Source organism: Phoenix dactylifera, chromosome 16 (genome assembly GCF_051530095.1).
Source record: "Phoenix dactylifera cultivar Ajwa chromosome 16, Ajwa_hap1_PhDact_Kaust_v1.1, whole genome shotgun sequence".
Classification (NCBI taxonomy): Eukaryota; Viridiplantae; Streptophyta; class Magnoliopsida; order Arecales; family Arecaceae; genus Phoenix; species Phoenix dactylifera.
In genome coordinates this window covers 8,798,942-8,821,888 of record NC_143205.1, presented here as the reverse complement: position 1 = coordinate 8,821,888, position 22,947 = coordinate 8,798,942, and the positions used below count along the sequence as shown (strand labels likewise).

At 38.4% G+C, this 22,947-nt stretch overlaps 3 protein-coding genes across 3 annotated transcripts in view; 2 read left to right on the top strand and 1 right to left on the bottom strand.

Moving 5' to 3' along the window:
- The window catches only part of LOC103696264 (YCF49-like protein), a 38,486-nt gene extending 34,503 nt beyond the window's left edge, over positions 1–3,983 (top strand). The window contains exon 5 of the mRNA XM_039117934.3: positions 3,806–3,983. The gene's annotated coding sequence lies outside the window, so the exon portion shown is untranslated. The remainder of the gene's footprint in view (positions 1–3,805) is intronic.
- A 10,403-nt stretch (positions 3,984–14,386) lies between these two features.
- On the top strand, positions 14,387–15,231 carry LOC103696263 (protein LITTLE ZIPPER 1-like). Its single transcript, XM_008777824.5, has 2 exons — positions 14,387–14,764; positions 14,880–15,231. Exons 1-2 carry the CDS (start codon positions 14,655–14,657, stop codon positions 15,109–15,111), a joined length of 342 nt encoding a protein of 113 aa, XP_008776046.1. The 5' UTR covers positions 14,387–14,654; the 3' UTR covers positions 15,112–15,231.
- A 1,422-nt stretch (positions 15,232–16,653) lies between these two features.
- Positions 16,654–22,947, bottom strand: part of LOC103707738 (4-hydroxy-tetrahydrodipicolinate synthase 1, chloroplastic-like) — a 47,334-nt gene continuing 41,040 nt past the window's right edge. Inside the window, exon 3 of the transcript XR_015974175.2 lies at positions 16,654–16,882. The gene's annotated coding sequence lies outside the window, so the exon portion shown is untranslated. The remainder of the gene's footprint in view (positions 16,883–22,947) is intronic.

Sequence of the window (22,947 nt, the reverse complement as noted above, 5' to 3'; positions counted from 1 at the left end):
GATCACTAGGCATTGTGATAAAATGTATGCATCGGGTTTGGTTATCGTAAGTGTGGAAGGAAAGTATAAATTGTCTTTGATCATGATTAAAGGTTTGACCTAAGATAAGTGTAGGAAGATTAACAATGGCATGCCGATTATACCATGTTTAGATATTATTTAAATGACTTGGAAGTTCAAACTTGATATGGGTTGTGATATGATCGTACTTTTGGTTTTGCTACTAATTATTAGAGTGTGATTTATACATACATCTTCCGTATTATTGGAGTGGGCTAAGAAAGATTTTTCGTAGTATTAGTGCAGAATGTTTTTCGAGGTTAAATCTGTATGTGGATTATATTTGGAATTGATATATTTGAATATTATAAATTGGCGTATTTCTATTAGTGGATTAAATTCTTAAGGCCATATAGTATGCAAATTGGTGGAGTATTCTAATTATTTGAATTTGTATATTTGGATTGGGCTACTGAATTTTTCTTATAATTGTTGGAGACTATTGGATGTGTTAACTTGAACTCAAGTCTAGATTTATGATCTAACCAGAAATCGTTGTCATTGTAAAATACAATATTGAGTAGAGATTTCGATTTTGAGATGCTTATGTGAGTTATTATGTGCAGCATTGATCATAGACATTAAGGATTTTGGTGAAGAAGGATTTGGAGGTTGATAGAGTTAATTCCTACTCATAGTGATATTGGCTCAACAGTTCTAACCCATTGAATTTGAAGTAAATTCCGTTGAAAGGAAAATCAATGTAGATTTTCTAATTAAATTGCTAAGGGAATACAAGAATTACCCCCTTTAAATTAAACCTAGATATTTTGGATTCTAAGAAGGTTGTGGAGATCACGTAGTGACCTTAAACTTGACTAAAGGATTGGGGGTTAGTTATGGTAAGTATACTCTATATAAATCGAGGACAAAAAGATCTAGAGATTTTGCTCTAGTTCTACTTGAAAATTTAAAATTTGGATTTTCTTAGTCTCGATGCAAAGTGATACTTTGGTCAGAAATCATTTTGTGACTTTAGAGAATTTGATGAGTTAGATTAGAGTGTGCAGCGGAAGTGTAGTGGTTTGAGTTATTTTGAAACCGATCAGAAAAAAAATATAATAATAATACCTTGATTTGAAAGGTATTATTATGGAGAAGACTTGGGTTAGTTTTCTAGTAGAGGGGAATGTCGTTGATTCTGTGCCTACTGGAAGTAGTTATGGGCTCTCCTATTTTTGATAATTCTAAGAAGAATTTTGGGGCATCTCAAAATTAGTGTTAACGGATTGATAGCTCTGCGATTAAGCTTGGGCCTGGAATGATTTAATATAGTTCTTCGACTGCTAGCTCTGACATTGTTAATATACCTATTTGAACAGGTTTGCGGTTTTCTTAGGGTAAAGGTTGATCATTTAATCACAGGCAAAGTTAAGAAAAAGAAATATGATTATAGAATATTAAGAGCATTTGATACTAAAGATTTCTCCTATTTCTGTTAAGCCAATTATGATCTCAATGTAGAATCAAGAGAAATTAATTTTCTTGGGATATAATTATGGCATTTTAATCCAAGGTTGGGATTTTGGAATTCTTTTGAAGGAGATAAAAAAAAAAACTTACTACGTGTGGTAAATAGAAAGGATCAAGTTTTGAGATGCTGTGATTTTTGTATGTCAAAATCTTGTGAGTAGGTACTCCGAGAGGGAGACTATTTGAGATCTTGGGGATGATATAATGGATGCATATTTTTAAAGCTTGAGGCTTCAAGTAAGTTAATTTCGAGGACGCAATTTTTTTAAGGGGGAGAGTATGTAATACCCCGAAAAAAAAAATGGTTGACGGGCTGGCCCGAAAAGACCGGGCCCATTCACCATTTACGATCGTGCCCTACGCACGATCGTGGGAGAAGAAACGGAAAGAGGGGAGATTGCAGGGGGGCGGCGTTAGAGAGGTTGATCGTCGGAGGAGGCCGATCGTCGGGGGAGGGTGATCGCCGGAGAAGGGACAGTGGAAGCCATAAGCTTTCTCCCTTCAACGAAGATCGCCACCAATCACACGAAGAGGCCTTGGATCCGTGCGTAAAAAACTCAAGATTTCTCCTTCAATTCCTTGCTGGAAAGGTCGCTGGAACACCCTGCCAGATCGAGGTAAGCATGGCTCGTCCTTTGCGTTTCATTTGCTTGGTTTTTGGGTCGAGTTGGTGGGGTTTTGGCCGATGAATCGTTGGAGAAGAGTCCGAAACAGGGTTACCCTATTTCGGCCTCTTTCTTCTGGAGCTCGCCGCCACCGGCCGCCGGGTTGGTCGGGATTCTTGGCAGGTGGGGTTGAATCGGGACTGTGGGAGGATTTGGGAGGGATTGCAGGTTTGTTTGGAGATGGGGGATGGCGGATCTGAGGTCTTCTTCCTCATGAACCCGTCCTCTCCTCCTCTTCCCCTCGTCGGTTGGCCACCGGCGGCGACGACGGCGGTCGTGGGCCATCGTGGCTACCGTCGGGTGGGGGGGGGAGCCGAGCCACCATCATGGTGGCCTTCTGTCGATGATGCTGGAGGGGAGGGAAGGTCTGTCGGTTCTTGGAGAAGAAGAGGAAAGATCTCTTCTTCCCTCCCTCTCTTGGCCGGCCACCATCGCCGGCGACTGCAACAGTAGCGGCCGGCGATGGTTCGGCCAGTGGTGGCCAAGGGTCGAGAGGGTTGTGGCCGAGGGTTGGGCAGATGGCAGCTGTTGCCCTTGGACCAAGAAATGGGGAAGGGGAGATGTACTCCCATCCGTGAAGAGAGAAGGGTCTTCTTCCCTTCTCTCTCGTTCATCCTTTGGTCTTTTCACCGAGATCGGCCGCCGCCATGGCTGGCGACGACATAGGCCAGTGGTACAAAGTGGGGAGTTGTGCCTCCCTGACTGCCCCTAAATTTGGAGGGGTTGAGATGATTGGGGACCTGGTAATGGGCCCCAAAGTAGATGTAAGTTATGGTTCAGAATATTTTAATATTAAATAATTTAGTTCGTGATTTATAATTGATGTTGTAGGGGAAGAGTCAGCGGTGCCAGGAGGTTTGGATCAGGGGACTCAGCACCCCAGCTCGTAGGTTGTGATTCGGATCCGTGTTTGTATCAGTCTACATTCCTGTAAGAATCCCTGCATCTGAGCACCTCTATGCATATATTTGATTTATCATTGGATTTATTTTATAATTATGTTGTTATTGTTTTATGAGCTGATACGATACCTATGAGGCGTGCATTTTGTTTATTATGAAAATATTGAAATAAATTCATTTGGAAAGAAATAACATATTTCTTGAGAATTTATAAAAATATGTGATGTGATGGAAATGTGATTAAACATGTAAAACTAGACATGTAAAATGGGTTGGACTAACCTTGTCATGAGATAGCCTCTACGAGCTTATGCGTAGGATAGCTACCACGAGCTGATGCATGGGATAGCTTCTACGAGCTTATGCATAGGATAGCCTCCACGGGCTTACGCGTGGGATAACTGCCACGAGCTTATGCGTGAGATTTGTGCAGTCTTGGACCGGGACATGATCTTGGTTAGTCCAAAGCCAGAAGTGATAAATTCTAAAACTTGGGAATCAGAGTAATATGTGAAAGGATCACATAATGTGAAAAAGAATTTATGTATATGAAATGATTATATATACTTGTTGTTTGTTGAGCTTTGAAAATGATGAAATGACATTTATTTGTTACTTTGATGATTTTATCATTATTACTATGTGTGGCTGTTGGGATTCTTACTGGGTTGGAAAAACTCATACTATACTTACTTTCTTTTTCAGAGGCACTGGATTCGTAGAATCTGTCGGGTGGGACAAGAAGTGAGATCGATCTAGAGTGAGACTGCTAGATAGTTAGAAGTAGCTTATCTTTTATTTATGGACATTTGAAATTATATAATAAATCAGTACATTTTAGTTGGTTTGGTTTAAATACATTAATTATGAATTTATTGGAATTTTTGTTTATCTTAGGCCTTGCATGATCTTTAGGGCATTGCTTCCACTGTCCCTTCTCCGGCGATCACCCTCCCCCGACGCTCGGCCTCCTCTGGCGATCGACCTCTCTAACGCCGCCCCCCTGCAATCTTCCCTCTTCCCGTTTCTTCTCCCACGATTGTGCCTAGGGCACGATCGTAAATGGTGGATGGGCCCGGTCTTTTCTGGCCGGCCCGTCAACCATTTTTTTTTTCAGGGTACTACACTACATAAGCTGCCACCTAGTTGGCCGCCCCATTGGCCTCACGATATACATGCGTAGCCTGAAATGTAACATCCTCCCTCGCCATCTTCCAAATGTCGCGGAACAGGGGATGATCTCCTCTATAACTGCTTGGGCCCTTTCGGATCCAGCTGATCACCGTGGCCGAATCTTCCTCCAGTAAGATTGAACTCACCTGAAGCACTCGCCATGCATAACACATACCCATCCGGGTAGCCTACAGCTCTGTCCTAGAAACCGAGGTGTCAAAAATCTGACGGCCTCCCGCTGCCACTGCACAAGAACTCGGCCCCTGATAACACATCCCTAATCTTCACACACATCAATAAAAACAGGATTTTGTTTGAGGTTTTGGTACATCAACAAAAAAACTGTCCTGTCAATTTAGTAAGTTTGCACCTTCAATCCCATGATTCTTTGACTGGCTGGGCAGGTGGATTGCAGCAATTCTCATCTACCCGTGATTTCCTGTCCCCGTCACTGCCGCGAACTCCGCTGGCTTTAGAAGGAATCTCTCTCATATCACAAATGCATATGTCGTCATAGTCAATGATCGCCTCACAACAAATTTGAAGTACCCACGCTTCCACCAGAGCAGCCAAACTGAACCCCGTGAGGTGTCCTGGTCAAATGAGAGCCAGAGAGAGGAGCCTTTGGAAATTATAGGGAGAGGGGGACAAAAGCAATTATGAGGAATAAGAACAAGGATAGAAACGAGTGAACAAGCTAAAGCTCCATTTAAATTTTAAACTAAAGATTATAACATGGCCAAAAATTCCTTCCCATAATATGACCATGAAACGTTATCATGGAGGTGACATCCTCTCCTATCCTTTTCAATCCTTTTTTCCTGGTCCATATCATTGGGGTGGGCATTCTAATCCGGCTTCCAACCGGAAATGGAGTATGTCCACCACCCCATCCCACATCATTTTTCAGTTGAATGTCTTACATGCCCTTGGCTTATCACCAATGTGGGAGGGTAGACCCTGCCAAGATGAAATAGTGGTGGAGATATCAAGCAGCTTAACCCTGAATTTGTTCCTGCCAGTCAATTTGATTCAGAAAGAACTTCAATAGTGTGTTTGGTTCGTATTTTGTCAAGAAAGAATACGCTTGGTTTGCTAAATCAAATGTTCTTGCTAATAGCACTATGCGGTCCTTCTCGGTCTTTTATTATTTTTACCTCTTGATTTTATTAGTCAAGATGACAAGGGCCACATGTGTGGAGAAATACAATCAAAAGTTATACTTGATCATAACTTTATTATGAAACTTTATCAAAATATGTTAGTAGATCACTTGAGATATCCGTAATAGAATTATAGTTTCGAAATAAACGACCTTTGCACTGCAAAAGATCAAATTAACTAGTTATATCATCATCACATTAAAATTTATTTTAATATTGTACTTTGAAATATGGTAGAACGAATTTTTGAAGTGCACTGTACTTTATATGTAATTAGTACTCTTCTGATTTCAATTTTTTTGCAAAAGTAATTGAATTTAGATAATTCTGGACTTATTGATGAGATATCTTTGAGATTTATGATTGATATCTTACAACTCTCAGTGAAGTTGCAACTATTTTTGAGTCAAGAAGTGATCAAAAGTTATAATTGTAATTTAGTAATGATTTGCTTCCAATCTTTAGAGAAGCATAACTTGGAAAAACTATTGGATTTCAGCGATCATCAACTCTTAGAAAGGAGCTTTTGCAATTACAAATGATATATCTGGATAAAATTTCAGTTTTTGGGTCAAAAAGTGGTTGAAAACCACAGATATATTTTTGTAATAATTTTCTTCCAATTTTTAGAACATTAGACATATTAGCAGTTCCTTAAAGACTAGTCATATCAAAGTTCTTCATTTCAGGGTCATGAATGTTTGTGTATTTGAATCCCCAGCCAAACACTAATTGTTCAAAACTTAGGAGAAAAAATTTGGTTAACGAAGTCTTAGAACATCTGCATCAAGACAACCATCATGTTGTCACGATAAGGCTGCACTAAATAGTGATACATTTTCAACAATTAGTTGGAATGAAAGCTATTTAAGATAAATAGTCTCTCAAATGAATGTCTCCCAGTATTTATCTGTAGGTAATGGAGTTCATAGGTAAAACTTCAAAATAATTTAATTGATTTCTTCAATTTAAAACCATGAATTTGAGCCTATCTTAGGCCACATAATAATCATTGTGGACAAATTAAATAATGACTCACTTTCATCAATTAATTGAAGCAAAGGGCAATTAAAATTGATAATTAGATTTTTTTGCATGTATACTCTTATAAATATCTAAAATTGAATGTAAAAAACCTTCATAAATTTACTATTTATATGTATACCCTTATAAATATTTTTTTTACATGTATACATTTATAAATATCTGAAATTGCATGCATACTTTTGCAAATTTACTATATGCATGTATACCATAATTTATATAACTACAAATAATTTATGAATCTTATATAACCACCATAATTTATGCCCCCCCCCCCCCCCCCCCCCCCCCCCCCCCCAAAAAAAAAGGAAAAAAAAAAAAGAAATATGGATAATATATAGTTTTGGTTGGATCTTTACCAAGTAAAGATGCATGCCAACCAATTGAGCAAGGTTGGTTTTTTGATACAACAACAAAATTGGTTAGAATTAAATTTTTTGTATTATTTGGTTAATTGCAATTTGTGCTTTAGCAGTCAATTGCAATTCTTTAACAAGTTGTCACTTCATACTTATATAAAAACTGCCACCTCAAGTTCAACTTGCCACCTTATGCTAGTATTAAGCTACCACCTCATATTGTTTTGTCTTAGTAGCTACCATGTGCTCAAATATCACTCATCTTGCTAAATCATAGCTTGATACCTAGCTACTACTATGTTATGGTTGGATACCTCATGTTTCAAAACCCCTATAAATAGGAGGATGCTACCACTTTCTACTATTTTGTAACTCTAGAAATCACAACCGCCTCTAGAAAGCAACTAGTAAAGTAAAGAAGAAGTAAAGATTAATGGCAAGCTGCAAGAAAAAGGAGGGGTGTTGTGCAAAGGTTTGAAAATCTTCTAAAGTGTAAATATCCATATATACTAGATTTCGATCCCATTAATTCAAAATTTTTGCTCCTTCAATTTTTCATTTAGTATTAGTTTTGTATCGTGGTACCTATGGATGTTTTAATCATCTTAAAGACATTGAATTTAAGTAAATATTTTATTATGGAAAAAACTCAAAAATTAATTTTGATATAAATGATCATAATTGCTTGTATGATTTTTTGAAATCTCTTCTAAACATCATTATGTCAAATGACTTTCAATTTTTTTTTGCTTTTGCATAATTTGTTAAAATTTGTATTTATGATACTCCAACTATGTTGCTTTAATTTGATCCTATATGGTTTCAATAAGTATGTTATGGAGTTATATATTATTATTAGAAGTATTTTCAAAAATTATGTTCCATAAGATTGAAAATTTTCATATTATACAAACTGAAATAAATTTCTAGTTAATTAGCAAACCCCTAACCTATGCATATATACTACTTGGTATTAGTGAACTCTAACCAATGGGTATAATAGTTGGCATTAGTAAACCCTTCACTAACAGGTATAATAGTTGGTCTAAGTAAACCCTTAGCTAATGAGCTATTTGCCAGTGTGTCTATAATAAATGGTAAAATAATTGGTTTTGATAAGTTGATGTTGAAATCATCATTCTAAGTATCTTAGATATTTAGTGTCACTACACGAAATCATAGAATCATGGACGGCTAAAAAATACCAGAAAAATTTGAAAACATGCTTCCCATTACATCCCCCATATTCATAAAAATGTCAGACAAGCATCAACGAATGTAGTGTCAGGGATTATATCCTTGCATTTGTGAAATACAGGGATTTAAGATTGAATCAATGACCCCTTAGTTGGCTAATAATTACTCAGCCACCATGATAACATTCTACTTTGTTAAATTTAAATCAAAGCTTATTCACATTATAAAAATATACTCTTTCACTTCATATTTTAGTTATTATTCATTTTCATATAAATTCGATCCTTTTTCCTTTGATAAAAATAATGAAATGAGTAACTTCATTTTATTCTTATGATATTTTCAAAACCATTCTATTTAAATATTTGAAAATATCAATAGCTTCAACATATTTCTATATTTCTATATAATTCTTTTTTAGATTTTTTTAAAATATTGATTGAATATATTATTTTAAAATACTTTTATACTATATATTTTATTTTAATAATTTTTTATTTTAATATACTTTGCATAAATATGTTTGGATCAATAATCCAGATCTTGGCCAAATTGATCTTGTATATCTTTATTTAGGAATAGAGTTAAACTCGACATTAATGTATACTCTTGGCTAACATTTTTATTTTATATCAGTTAATTATATCTTCAAAGAGTATTTCTGACTTATTAGAAGGAAAAACAAAGACGACTTACAGACTAATACCTAGAAATTTATCATAAATATGGGGTAAACTGTTACTTTTCAACATTTTAATAATGCTACTAAAATAATCTCGTGGATTCTATGATTTCTTATAGTATGTATTCAAGTATTTTCAAGTATATGCTAGTACATTAATTTATTTCTAATTATTTATTATTTCTCTAAATGAGTCTTTTCAATAATTTTCCATATAAGGGCATATTTATTAATGATATTAATTGTTTTGAAAGCATTCAAATATTTCATAATAAAGCTATATTGGTAAATATATTTATGTAATATCTCTTATAGGTTATTGTTTATATAATATTTAAGTTTTAATATATATGAATCCTTATTGCTCATTTTGATATTATATTTTTCATACCAAGTTGTGTAGCTTACTCACCTATTTATCATATTTTAAAGTAAAAAAATTTGTTTGCATAACTTACTAGAAGTTGGAATTGCTTTGGGTGTGTATTTCAGCATCTACTTCAGAAAAGGACTATGTTATTTTTGAAATGTTAGGAAGGATCTACTATAGATCACTATTGTATTAGAGGAGCGAGCATTGAAACGTACCATATAAAAGATGCAAAACAAGTGTATATATGCTGAACTAGTTCGTGTATTATGTGACAACATAATTAAGTAATATTTGTTTGGATCAAGATTATATAAAAATTAAATTCGGATGAGATTTAGCTTTGCTCTATTGAAACGAATGGTCTTTATTTATATAATATTGTCTCAAGGTTTAATTACAATATGTGCTTCCGCATCAATTAATTGAATTGAATTCAAGTCATTGTTTCATCAAAATTGTCGTCATATTTGGGAGAAGCCAGAGTTGGGTTCTGAGTCAGGATATGTTAGCCTAATCCTTTTCCATGTTGACCATTGATCCAATATAGCATTCTTGATTGAACTTTAGTTGGAACCATCCATGGTAGGGCCATCTACATAAAAATTAGTAACTTCAAATATGTGAAAGGGCTCCAAATTAATCTTACTCGTAAACCTAACCTGATCACATATAAATCATATTTCTAAAGCTTTTAATATAGCTAATCCCAAATAGAAAGTTTGGTTAATAGAGTATCTAGGTCCCCTAATCATTTGGATAAATATCTAGAGTGATAGAGATCTTTATGGCTTTTAATTAACTCTAGACTCCTCCATTAGTCTCGCACAAATTATGTCCATAGAGTTCTTGTGAAGTCTAAACTTTTCGAACTCAAATTCAAATAGAAAGAGAAAGAAAATAGGATAAATTCATTTTCTTCTATTACTCAGGCCTCTCATTACCTAGATGCAACTTGGGTTTCTTCAAGTTGAGGCTTACAAACCCCACCTAACCAACAATTAACCAAACTCAAAACTTGGGACATATTGAAATTATAGCTTAAAACTAAAAAATACCTAACATATAATTATTACATGACAGGTTGGCCTACTACATTTTGAGTGTCTGATCATTATTTAGTATGAAAATAATTAATGGGAAAATTTATGCAAGATAAAAAAAGATGAATTTCTGTAGGTTTTTTATCTTTGGTTTAGATTAGAAATCAAGGATTCCATGTTTGGAATTGAAAGAAGTTAGGATAGATTAGAAGTTTCTATTCCATGTTGTGAAGACCTTGATGTCCATTGGTTTTAGTGGATGTCGTTAGTTACCACTCAAACAACATCATTATGGAGAATGTAGAGGGAATACATCTTACTTTTGTTAAAATGAACTTTCCTAAATGCATGTCCTCCTAAGATTGATAATTGAATCAAATCCTTGATATAATCTTAATCACTAACATAAAATTTGATAAAAATAATTTGAATTGTCTTTTGTGCTACTAAACTATTTGTATTCCATAGAGGCAAATTTGTTAGTTACAATTGACAACACTAGTTTTTAAATTTTTCTTGTAATAAGTTTCAGTATGTAACAATATAAATGAATATTAGTCTTAGAGAAAAAAATAAAATTAATCTCGCTTGTTATATCAAGGAGGATTCACCCATACTTTCCAAGACTTTTATTATTGTACATGCATTAAGTTTAGATGAACTGGCCAAGACAACTTGGAATGAAAGGAGCAATGGATTGCACATAAGGGGCCTGTGTGCTACCTGAGATGTTTTCATTTTTTGGGTTCCATAGTTTCCCTTACCCCCAAATCGAGCATGCCGAGTAATCAAGGATGGATTTGGAGATTTTTCCTTAAACAGTTAGGATATGTTAGATATGGAACCAGCAATCTTCATAATGCACAAGTTTTCATAGAAATATTGGATTTTAATGGTGTTTGATAGTTAGAGAGGTCTTTTTAAGATACAAAGTTGATATCTCAATATATTGGCAATATTGTAATGGTTTATGTGTCAAAAAGTGGTTGAATGGTATAGTTATAATTTGGCAATAATGTCTTCCATATTTTTGGAAAGAGATAAACTTTTGCAAAAATGTCTTTGAGAAGGTCTTTTTAAGTTCTACAATTGATATCTCAAGTCTCTTAAAGAAATTTCAATGTTATCTAGCTAAAAGTTACCAAATGCTGTAGCTATAATTTAATGATGATTATCACTTTTAATTTTGAAATTTTAGTCATATTAGAAGTTCTTTGGGGAATCTAAACAAGGATATTTCAATTAGATTAAAATGGTGCAGTCACTTCTAGATAGAATTGTTGTACAACGTTATTTACACACACACATATGTATGCCCAGACATGTTGAACATGGAAAAAAGTTTAAATTAAACAATAACAATAGCAAGGTATCAAAATAACATCAATTGTTTAACATATCAACAAAATAATAATATATTTTTCCAGTATTTCATAAATTGGTAGAAATCATAATAATTAATCATATGTTAATTTCTGTTATATTATTCATAACATGCATGCGGTAAGATCAAATTATCCAAGTCATACTCTTCAATTCACTTGCATCTTACATCAGCAAACCTAACATTAAATTATAAAATATGGTTATACTTACAAACTTCCAACAAATTATTATATATGTGTCATGAATATATAAAACAAAATCCTATTTTGTGTGAACATACGTACATAGATACATACATGTATGGTAGAATTATAGTAAATCATGAAAAAAGGGAAGAAAATTAGAATAAGATGCCTAAAATGATATGACCCAATAGGGGAGAGAATTTTCTCAACTTGCTCAATTTGAACCTCTCAAAAAAATTTAGAAAAAAGTAGAAAATTTGGCAAAAGTAGGGTCAAAGCCCTATTTTCTTTCATTGATAAACAAAAATTTTGAAACATAGTAATCTATTTATAATAATGAGGTCCGTCCTTGCACACTTTGGATCGGATTTCTCTTCTAGTTCGAACAGGACTCAAAAAATTAAAATCATAAATGAGGTAGATCTCGACTTTTACATCGACTTTTTCTTTTATCGCTCTACCTAATTCTTTCCGAATTAGAAGATACACCCTATCAATTTTTAAAGAAAAATTTCAATTTGACTAGCTAGGTTTGGAGTCCAAGAGATGTAATTTGGTCTAAATGATGGTTATTGGTTTGACCAGCATATTGTATAGTTCAAAAAGTTACTCGATTTGAAAAAAAATCATCTCAATTAGACATTGTACAACCAATTTATGGTCTCAAATATTTGGAATGTGATTCGGCTTCTTGATATGGCAGGCTTCGCTTCCACATCGAACCTGGTGATCCTTCTGGATCATGATATAAAACAAGGACTTTGTTTCTTAATTTTTTTTTTATTTGGATAATAATATAACCTTTTGGATTAGGTATGCCCAATGATGTAGGACGAGTCCAGTGATCTGATAAATCAATGATTGAGATTTGTTGCAGTCTATATGGAACCAGTAATCTTTGTTAGACTTGTCGAAAAGGTTTCTCGAAGACTTTCAATTGGTATCTTATTGCTAGCCTTGGTTCTTTATCAAGCAAAAGAAGTGACAACAAAGTTGCAACTATAAAACTTTTAAAAATTTTAGTCATATCAAGAATCTAAATAGAGATGATATTGAATAGAGCCAAAATCTATGACACGGATGACAATACAAACCTTATACAATCTCACCCATCATACACAATTTATCCAAGCCCAAGTTCTAACTTTTGGTTAGGTCGGGTTATTGATCCATAGCTAAAACCATAACAAGTCTGACCTGAAATTGATTTCTTACTCCATACACGATTCATTTTAGCAAGAACTGGCGTTAGTTCTTTCTGCCAAGAGAACGAAATAAAAAGCTGGTGACAATTGCAAGACTTTTTGTAGGCTGGTTAGCATCCTGCAGGGAGGAGAGCATCTCTCCTAGTGTCACATCAACCTGGCCCACCAGCAATAGCAATCCAATGCTGCGTCATTCCAATATGTAGGCAGGCAAGCCGACTAGCCTAGGCCCAAGGTTTCCAAGATGCTCCTTTAGCAATCATTGCTAGAGCCTTGAATTATTATGAGCCATTTAGGGTCGGCTTAATCCTTAAGTAATTGAGACGGTTGCCTAAGGCCAAGCATGTATTTAAGGAGGCCAATGGGGCGGCCGATTGGATAGCTGCCTACGCGGCCCACCACTCAGGGTACGCCCTTTGGTCAGGGGAGGGAAAGCTGTCACTGGCACTCCGCGAGTTGTTGTATTTTGACCTTATTGGATGTATTCGTACACGTACTGTATAAGCATCCGCTTTAAGCAAAAAAAAAAAGAAAAAAAAGCCCCAACCCCTAAATGCATTCATTATAGTGAGTTTCAAGGTGAGCTTCCAAATGCATTGAGGCTCCCAATGTATTTGGGGTCTCCGAATACATTTATGTTGGGGCCTCTGTGTTTGCCTTAGGCCCCCAAATGCATTAAGCCACTCCTGAAACCATTAGAACAGCTAGAAATGTTCATCCGGAAACTTTTAAATTTTTAAATTTTCGATACTAACGAGCAGTAAGGTTTTGGGTCTCTCCAAAAAGACTGCTTATAAGTTCATATGCTACATCTAGATTTGTAGAGAGGCCTTTTATGATGTCCACATCCATTCTCCTAGCAATTCAATTGCACTCGTTTTTAGCATGGGGAAGTGCAAGAGGGTGAGAAAGTAATGACATCCAATCCACTTACCTGATATGCATCCCTAATTGGCTGAGTACTTGAGTTCGAATCAAGAAGCTGGTGTATGCATCAGAAATTTACAGCATAATTCAACTATGTTGTTTAATAGAAATATAAATTATCCAGATCCAAATACTAGGATCGGACCATGTAAGATCCAAATCCAGAGCCTTCCAGGAGGAAAGGATGGTGGTGATTGCTTGGGCATTGCCATGTTTCAAATGAAATGAGGTTATAGCTTGCAAGAGATTATATTGAGCTCTGCACTCTAAACATGTGATTAACTTAATAATATGATTTTATTAGCTACGTGCGACACATGAAGCGTGAGAGTTGTTTCTCCAAGTAGTTTACAAGGATAATTAATTCTATAGGATTTGTACTCCCTCCATCCTTAAAATTATAAATATATAAAAATATAGATAATTTTTTTTTTAAAAAAAAAGAAACCTTCAAAATTGCGAAGGGATACCAATAAAGACAAGTTGCTTGCCCACAGAACGGCTAATTGGATCAGTTTCAGCCATCAGAGACAAGAGAAAGAGAGAGGGTGGGGGGTGGGTGGGTTTGGCGGTGTTCATCGAGTCCTCTAACCCATCATTGTGGATCTGCCTTCCTGTTACTGTGTGCATGAGTTATTATTTTAGTGGAATTCATCCCCCAAACCAGCTCAGAAACATCCATGCCTCCACATCTGCTTATAAATATTACCTGATCACATGTATCCTATTCACCTCAAGCTCTATCCATAAGGTCCCAAATCTCTCCTCTGGACACTAAAACACTGCAACTATAGACACAATTGTAGGAGAAAAAACAACCATGTGTTCCAACACCATGAACTCCATCCAAGAATACCCATCCTCCCTTCTCTTCAGACAGAACTCGAAGAAGTCTAGAGTTCGGCTCTCGCTTACTGCAAGGATCAGGAGGTGATAGACATCCCTTCCCTTCTTCTCAGATCTTTATCTTATTCTTTATTGTTAAAATCTACGCATTAGTTCCTAAAAGTTGAGACGCTGATGGTATTTGCTGTTGTCGCTGAAGGTTGCGAAGGAGAAAGGGAAGTAGGAAGGAAGAGAAAGAGCAACGTAAGCTGGGGTCAAATATGGAGATGGTGAATCTAAAGCTTTATTTGGAGAACCGATGCATCATGGAGGAGAATGAGAGGCTGAGGGAGAAAGCTCTCCTCCTGCGCCAAGAGAACCAAGCTTTGCTCTCCAACTTGCGCATCAACAGCTTCACTACCATCACCACCACCACAACCCTTCACAACTAAAATGAAGAGTTTCTCTTCCATCTTTCTGATATATATAAATCCATATGCGATCCTTTTCTTTTACTGTTATCTTTGATAGTACGTATGAAAAAAAGTTCAGAGGCGTTGGTGTCGTTTTGAGATGTGTTGTTTACTTCTGATTTAGTTGCCGGAAAGCATATGAACGGTATTAGTATATTTTCATCCTTCTTTTTTTTTTTGATCCAAATTTTCATCCTTCTTTACAAGCCATCCTATTGCTTCTAGAAGTGCTGCTTCTTGGACATTCTTTCAATCATGCAAATTGGTATCTAGCTAGCTAGGGCAAGAAGACCATACACAAAAGAACTACTTGGCCAAACGAATTTTCAAGTGAATTACAGGTAATGAATAAGGCCAGCATGTTTCGCAGTTACTACCTAGCATAGGATGATCAACTAAACTTTGTAATGTCTACCAATGAAGAGAACAATTTGAGATCATTAAGACATGAACAGCTTAGGCCGGAAACAAAGTATTTCCATGTATTACCAAGATCGAATAATTTAAAGATTTGGGTACAAGTAAAATCATAATCCGCCGATCCATTTCAGTGTTATTGGCTTTGGAAATGGACTCGATAGGATAGCGATTGTTTACACCATATCACAACCACAGCAATAGCTACATGTCGAAACAACTGTAGGTTAGTAGTGCGACATGGTAATATCTCCATTGATCGAATATGGTATGTCCTAAGCTTTCCTCTTTGCCGCCTGAGGTCAGCTGCTTGAAGCCACGCACAACCTTTTTCCCCTAAAAAATTTCATCCTGCCATTTGGGAGCAACAGTTGAAGGCAAACTGTTTCAATTTGATAGTCTCTAATTTATTAAAGTGTTTCAAGTGAATTTTCTCCATCTTCCGTTGCCTTCAGTCTATCGACCTAATTTCTCAGTACTGGGAACAACTACTAGTCTAACTGCTGGCTTTCCACCGATCTACGAGTGGAAAATGCTTATTGTTCCTTCCACCATGCCGCAAGATTAACAACTATTGATTGAAGAGACGAATGGGCCCAGTAACCGGCACGTTGCGTCCCCAGCAATTAGTCTTGAGGTTTCAAAGTCTCATCTGGTGGCAATTTAGAAGATCCAAGTTTTGATATTTTTTCTGCTTTAATTGAATCAACAAATCAACTTACTATCAAAGCACTGTTCCAAAAGAAAAGCTATATTTTTTGCCCTTGCTTGGGGGGATTTGAAGCAGTTCAAGGCTTAGAAGTTAGTACTTTGAAGTAGTTCAAACTTGGATTCAAGCAGTTTATCCATGGATTCGCATATTCCAATGCAACTGCATTTTTCTGGATGGGCTATCCCCTTTTGCCTTTAGATTTTGAACTAGTAAGAAACAAGAAAATGGTTAATAACTAGTAAAAGAAAATGAAATCACGTATCTGATGAACATATATGTCATCCAATTCATCAGGAATAGCATAAAGATTTAGCACTTAAAAGGAAGGAGGTACGTGGAATGCATCCATTTCTTGATTGCAAAATCACGACCCACTTATCGACGCAAGCCCGTTGAACAAAATGATTGCAGAAAGGATGAGTACAGCTGCAAAGACTTAGAGTTTCAGTGAGAGCATCAGCCCCATGCCGACGTTAGCAGCCAAAATCTGTACACTTCAATCTGTACAAATCACTATTCCTTTGGCTCACATCACTACTAATAAGAAACAACAGCTTCAGAGTCATAATAACTTGAATGTGATGCGAATCAGCCCAAAAATCCACAGTGCCATTGGTTGTACTGCGTAGGGTCATCATGCCAAAAAAAGTCTTATCAGCCGTGCAATGAAATCCAAGTGCCATCAAGAAAGGTTTACCAGATGGTCCCCATTCTCCTAAAGCAATCGATTGCATTTCATGAAAAGTTTGATGTGAGAAAACAATGGCAGTTGCTTACAGCATTAGTTTCTCATTTCAAGTTATGGAAAGTAGTGACAGTGCTTAAGAAGTTTCATCATAGCCGGTCGGAGCTAATGTCTGACATTGATAGATCATCTGAGATAGGAGTTGTTCACCAAGGTCTGTAGTCTACACCTTCACCTAGTAACACTTGAACCTGGTTTATTTTATCATCTTTCAACTGCTACAAAGACAATCTCAATATAGTCAGTGTTCTATTAAGGACGTCATGACAATTTAGACTTTCCTGCTCACTTCTGATCCCAGGCCCCAGCATTTGGTGAAAAGGTGCAGCCTTTTGTGGACTCTACTCCCTTTGAAGAGAGATGCTACTTTTTCGTAGCCTTTGTTTTGGTGCCAGAGAAAGCTAGCAGAAACGATTTCACAATTCACATCTTTGTGAATTTTACAATTACCCTTAGGTGAAACTAAAAAATTTCCCATAGTTTAGAATTTTCCCTGCTTATTGGTCTAATTATCCTCTAATTACTTCTTAATGGAAAGGGATACAATAGTAGTGCCATGTCAATGTGTTGCACTTCTGTGGCAATTTAAAATGCTATGAAAAAGGCATCACGGATTAGGGAAAGAAACATCTAATTAAGGCGACCCAAGAATGGGAAGTGCCATGATGAAAACACTTGATATATACTTAAATCTTCCATATTAAATGAACAGCAATTTGAAGCATATATGATTATATTCGTTATGAAATACCAACAACAATATTTGCGAGTCATTGGCTTTATGCATGGTCAAAAAGTGAACCATGATGATATTTTGTTTCTTAGATAACTAATGGAAGAAGTTATAAGTCACTTGGAGGAAAGGTTTTGTTATATATGGGAGTTAAGAAGGATTTTATAAGAAGCATACCAAATAATCAAGGATGTGCAGGGAATCTATCACATATTTGAAGTTGCAACAAGAAAGACTAGTTTTGTGTGTGGGGCTCTACTCAGAGTGTTGTCTCTAGCCATGCTAACTCTGTTTATGCCTGTTACAGATGCAGCTAGCATAATTCACTAGAAGGTGCAATTATATACATCATTTGTGAATGTTTGTTGCCCAGATAGACAACCCAAGAGGGGGGGTGAATTGGGTTTTTAAAATAATTTGGCTAAATAAAACTTTGTGGATGATTAATTAAAAACTATAGCAAGTTATTTAATTAAAGCCTAGTGCTGTGAGTAATGTGCGGGGAAGAAGATGAGAGACAATGCACTACAAACACAAAGTTTTATAGTGGTTCGGAGCTAACCCTTGCTCCTACGTCCACTCCCCAAGTCTCACTTGGGAATTTCACTATAACCCCCTTGGATTACAGCCGGTTGTTTTGCAAGCTCACAACCAAACTTGTTGTTTTACGAGCTCACAACGAACTCGGTCGGTTTTCCCAGGCTCACCGACTAGAACCAAACCCCGATTGTTTTTCCGGGCTCACAATCAAACCCTTACACACGTTGGTTTTAACTTGGCTCACCAACCAACCTTAAACCCCTTGATTCAATCCCCCGATTGAATCAAGTAAATACAAGAGATAGAAGAAAACAGAAAATAGCTTCTCAAAAAGCAGATTTAAAACAATATAATCGTAAAGGAGTTAGAAGCCCTCAAACGCTTTTAAGCTGGTGAAGAGGTATGGCTTCTGGAACTCCGGTCTCCTCTTGAAAGAGTGGTCGACTTGAATGCAGGAGGAGGAAGCTTTGATTGTTGGGAAGAAGTTGTTGGAGCAGTAAATGCAGATCTCCCTTTTTTCGTCTAAGAGCACTTGGAGAGCTTGAAAACTTGAATGCTTGGAGTGGAATGTCTATTCTCTTCCTTGCTACAGTCCTCTGTGGCTATTTAAGCCAACCCCCACGGAAACTAGCCGTTACTCTGCTTTTTCTGGCCGTTCTGCACACTCTGCGCAGCCTGACAATATGACCGTTGGTGGGTTGGAGTCGACTCGGCAACTGTTCCAAATTTGAATTAAAGTTGCCGTCTTGACTGGGAGTCGACTCGTCTTGACCTGGAGTCGACTCGCCAACTTCTGGAGCTGACGTGGCAATTTTGGAGTCGGCTCATCCACTGAAGTCCGTGGATCCAAATTTGAATTTTGTCCACTCGAGTCGACTCGACTGTCCTGGGAGTCGACTCGAATCTCAGAGCCCGAACTCCCGATTCTCTGTCTTTTGGCTCATCCAGTCTTGGAGTCGACTCGAACTTCCTTGGAGTCGACTCGGCTCTCAGTTTCCGAAAGTTGGTCTTCTGCCTTTTGACGTGAAGCTTGTATCGGAGTCGACTCGAGCTGTCTGTGAGTCGACTCGAATCTCAGAGGCAGTAACATGGTCTTCTGTCTGTTGATGGTTGCTCAGTCTCAGAGTCGACTCGCGTACTGCGGGAGTCGACTCGAATCTCAGAGTCCGAAAATCGTTCTCTGACTTTTTCTTTGTGTTCCTCTGAGAGTCGACTCTTACCTTCTTTGGAGTCGATCTGCCAACCATCGGAGTCGACTCGCGTTCCACTGGAGTCGACTCGAATCTCAGACCCGAAAACTGCTCTCTGACTTTTCTTTGTGTTTCTCTTGGAGTCGACTCTTACTACCCTGGAGTCGACTCGTTGAACATTGGAGTCGACTCGCGCACTTCGGGAGTCGACTCGTTGACAGTTTCTGAGTTGAAGCTTTCTGTCCTTCTGTCTGTTCTCAGTCGGAGTCGACTCGTACTGATCTGGAGTCGACTCGAGCTCGTGCCAGTGAACTTGATACGCTTGGAGTCGACTCGTGATACTCGGGAGTCGACTCGAGTCTCAGACATTGGTTCATGCAGACTTCTTAACTTATCCAAAATACTATGAACCAAGTCTAGAAACACTTGGACAGGATTTTCACTGAAACACTCAATTGAATTCATTAGTAATCACAAGATATACTCAAATGCTTTGAGCTCATCAAAATCAAATGGGGTTTTAATCAATCACTCCACAATCTCCCCCTTTTTGATGATGACAAAACTTTGAGTATATGTAAAATGAATTGCTCATAAAACAATGAAGTAAAATCCATAAATGAATTCAAATGTCTGATAATTTAATTTATCCAAGTTTGAAAGGAGTGAAACATTAAATTTCGGAGTTAAAGCTCCCCCTTTCATTTGGAATTATATAAGCCTTCATATTATGCAATCAATTGTTCGGCTTATATGTCATTAATGATTTAGCTTGATTAAAATTCAGATTCTCCCCCTCAACATATGCATTCAACTATGTTTTGATTCTCTGAATTTCCTTTTAATGCTTTGAAGTTTTTGAACTGAATTTTATCTTTTTAGAGGAAAAATCTGTCAATTTGTTCTTGAGTAGGATTCAGCTAATCTCCGAATATCCTTTGAATAGATTTTGGAGATTACTCCATTAGGAGCCCCAAAAGAGAGATAATGAGCCTCGAGGTACCGAATCCACTTAGAACAAATTTGTGTGTGTTATTAAGAGTTTATCTTTTTATTTATTTCCATTGATTTCTTTTACATATTTTTTCATATTTCTCCCCTTTTTACATATTTTATACATATTTCTCCCCCTTTTTGTCATCATACCAAAAAGGAGGTAATCACACACAATCAATGGCACAACCAATCATCAAATGGCACATAATTGAAGATAAAATGTCTACTCATTGTATTGATATGAATGTGAATACATGTGAGAATACAATAAGTAAAGCAAAGCAAGACAAAACACAACTCAAACACATCTATGTCCTCCTCGAGGATGAAGCTCCCCCTCTCGAGGATGCATCTCCTCCTCTGGAGGGTGTGGCTCCTCCTCTCGAGGATGTGGCACCTCCTCTGGAGGATGGTGCTCCTCCTCTCAATCGGCTCTGCTCCATGAGGAGGGTGACTGCATCTGTCACATGTCCGAGCTGCGTGATAATAGACGTGGTGGCTCTGCTATGTGTAGTGGAGAGCTCTGTCACCGACGCCTGAAGCCCAGTCACCGATGTCTGTAGTGCGTCCAGCTTGTCGATGAGTACATTCGACAAGCGCTCGGCCCCCTCGGTGGTGGTGTGCATGTCACGACCTATCTCCTCTCGCATCTGTCGAGTGGAGCTCGTGACCTCACTCATGCTGTGGAACTGGGCCTGGACCAAACTCCGGATATTGTAGATCTCTTCCCGTACATGAGCCGTCATGTCAGTCACAGCTGTCAAGGAAGGGACCAGGGCAGAGGAAGTGGGCGCGGAAGAGGGAGCAGGCACCGAGCCGCGGATCTCCCGAAGCAGCTCGTCCTTCAGATCTCGGACGATCTCCTGCCGCAGCTCCCGGAGCTGCTCTGTATCAATACGGACCTCCATAGATGGTGGAACTGAGGAGGAAGGTCCGGCAGAGGTGGTAGGAGCAGGAGGAGTGGATGGGAGGTCTGGATGGTCTGGAAGGTCTGGGTAGTCTGAATCTGGCTCAGGACTGGGTGATGGTCTGGTGGTCTGAGCAGTGAGAGTGGACTTCCTAACCCAGATCCCTTCTCTCTTCCGAAACCCCATCCTGTGCATAGTCCCCGTACATAAGCGATCAGTCCATCGCAAGGCACGAGAGGGTTCCCTCTCAGGAATGGAAATCTCGTACTGCCTAAAAAGAAGAGTGAATAACATCCCGTATGGGAGTGAGAGCCTAGGTCTATCTAGGGGCTCACACATATACCTATAAATGAGCTTTGGGAAGTTGATCGGGGTGTCCTGAAGGATATAAGACATAATAGCTAAGTCCCTCTCATTCACAAAATCAAATCTCCCTGTCTTAGGGAAGATGGACCTGGACAGAATGCTCAAAAGGATTCTCACTTCAATAGGAAGTGAGCTAGCAGATACCTCATCTAGGGGGGACTGAGGTGGATGCCCTAAGACGACCGTAAGGGCCGCAACTCTATCCTCAGGGTGTGCGGGAGCCACCCCTACTAATGGAAGGTGAAGGATATGGGCAATGAGGTCCTCTGTGACACGCAACGGGACACCTACTACCGTGCCCTCGATACCTCCATCTCCCCGATGGACGGTACTGTAAAACTCTTGAACTAGGCCAGGATAGGTGGGAAGGTCCAAGGTGAGGAAGTACTCTAGGCCCTGGGCTCTAAGCCTATCGCCTATGGTGAACCCCTCCCGGGAGAGATAGTCGAAATCGACAAACCTCCCGGAGGTGACGGCCTTCCCGGCCAACGGCCTAACGAGAACCACCCTAGGCGGGGAACGATCCGGAGGTGGTTGCCTCGCGGGATCGTGCCGCGCCTTGGAGCGCCGCTCGGGACCGGCCTCGAGACTGGACCTCTTCCTAACGACGGTCTTACGAGGCATCTTGACCTAAACGGGAAGAAAAAATACCTAAAGGACGGTGAAGGACCGACAGAGGAAGCTCGGGACGGACCGGAAATGACCTAGGAACGGACGGAAACTCAATGTCCGGCGAAGAATCGACGGAAAAAGGGCTTGGAGACGATCGGGGATGACCTAGGAGTCGGCTCTAGGGCTTTGTGAACAGTGGCGGCTTGAGGAAAAGTGTTTGCGAAACGACAACCCTAGGGTTAAAAAGTCGGATCCCGACTGCGAGTCGACTCCCCTGAGTCGCGAGTCGACTCGACCTCGAGTCGACTCCAGAATATGCGCGAGTCGACTCTCTGTTAGCGCATGTAGACTTCGTGTCGACTCCCGACATTGTGCGAGTCGACTCCCCCTCAGCTGCCAACTTTGCGAGTCGACTCCCGCAAATGTGCGAGTCGACTCCCCCTTAGGAGCCGGCTCTGAAACTTACTCGAGTCGTCTCTAACCTTGGCACGCACCTAAAAACCATGCCATAATCGTGCCAAATGAGGGAAAATCAGCTAATTAAGGACTGATTTGATGATCACTGTATAGAAACTCTATTTTAACCTCATTCTAAT

Excerpts from the sequence above, each read along its gene's own strand:
- LOC103696263 (XM_008777824.5), top strand. The coding sequence starts at position 14,655 with ATGTGTTCCAACACCATGAACTCCATCCAAGAATACCCATCCTCCCTT. Across the intron at positions 14,765-14,879 it reads CTTACTGCAAGGATCAGGAG|GTTGCGAAGGAGAAAGGGAA; the intron begins GTGATAGACATC and ends TTGTCGCTGAAG.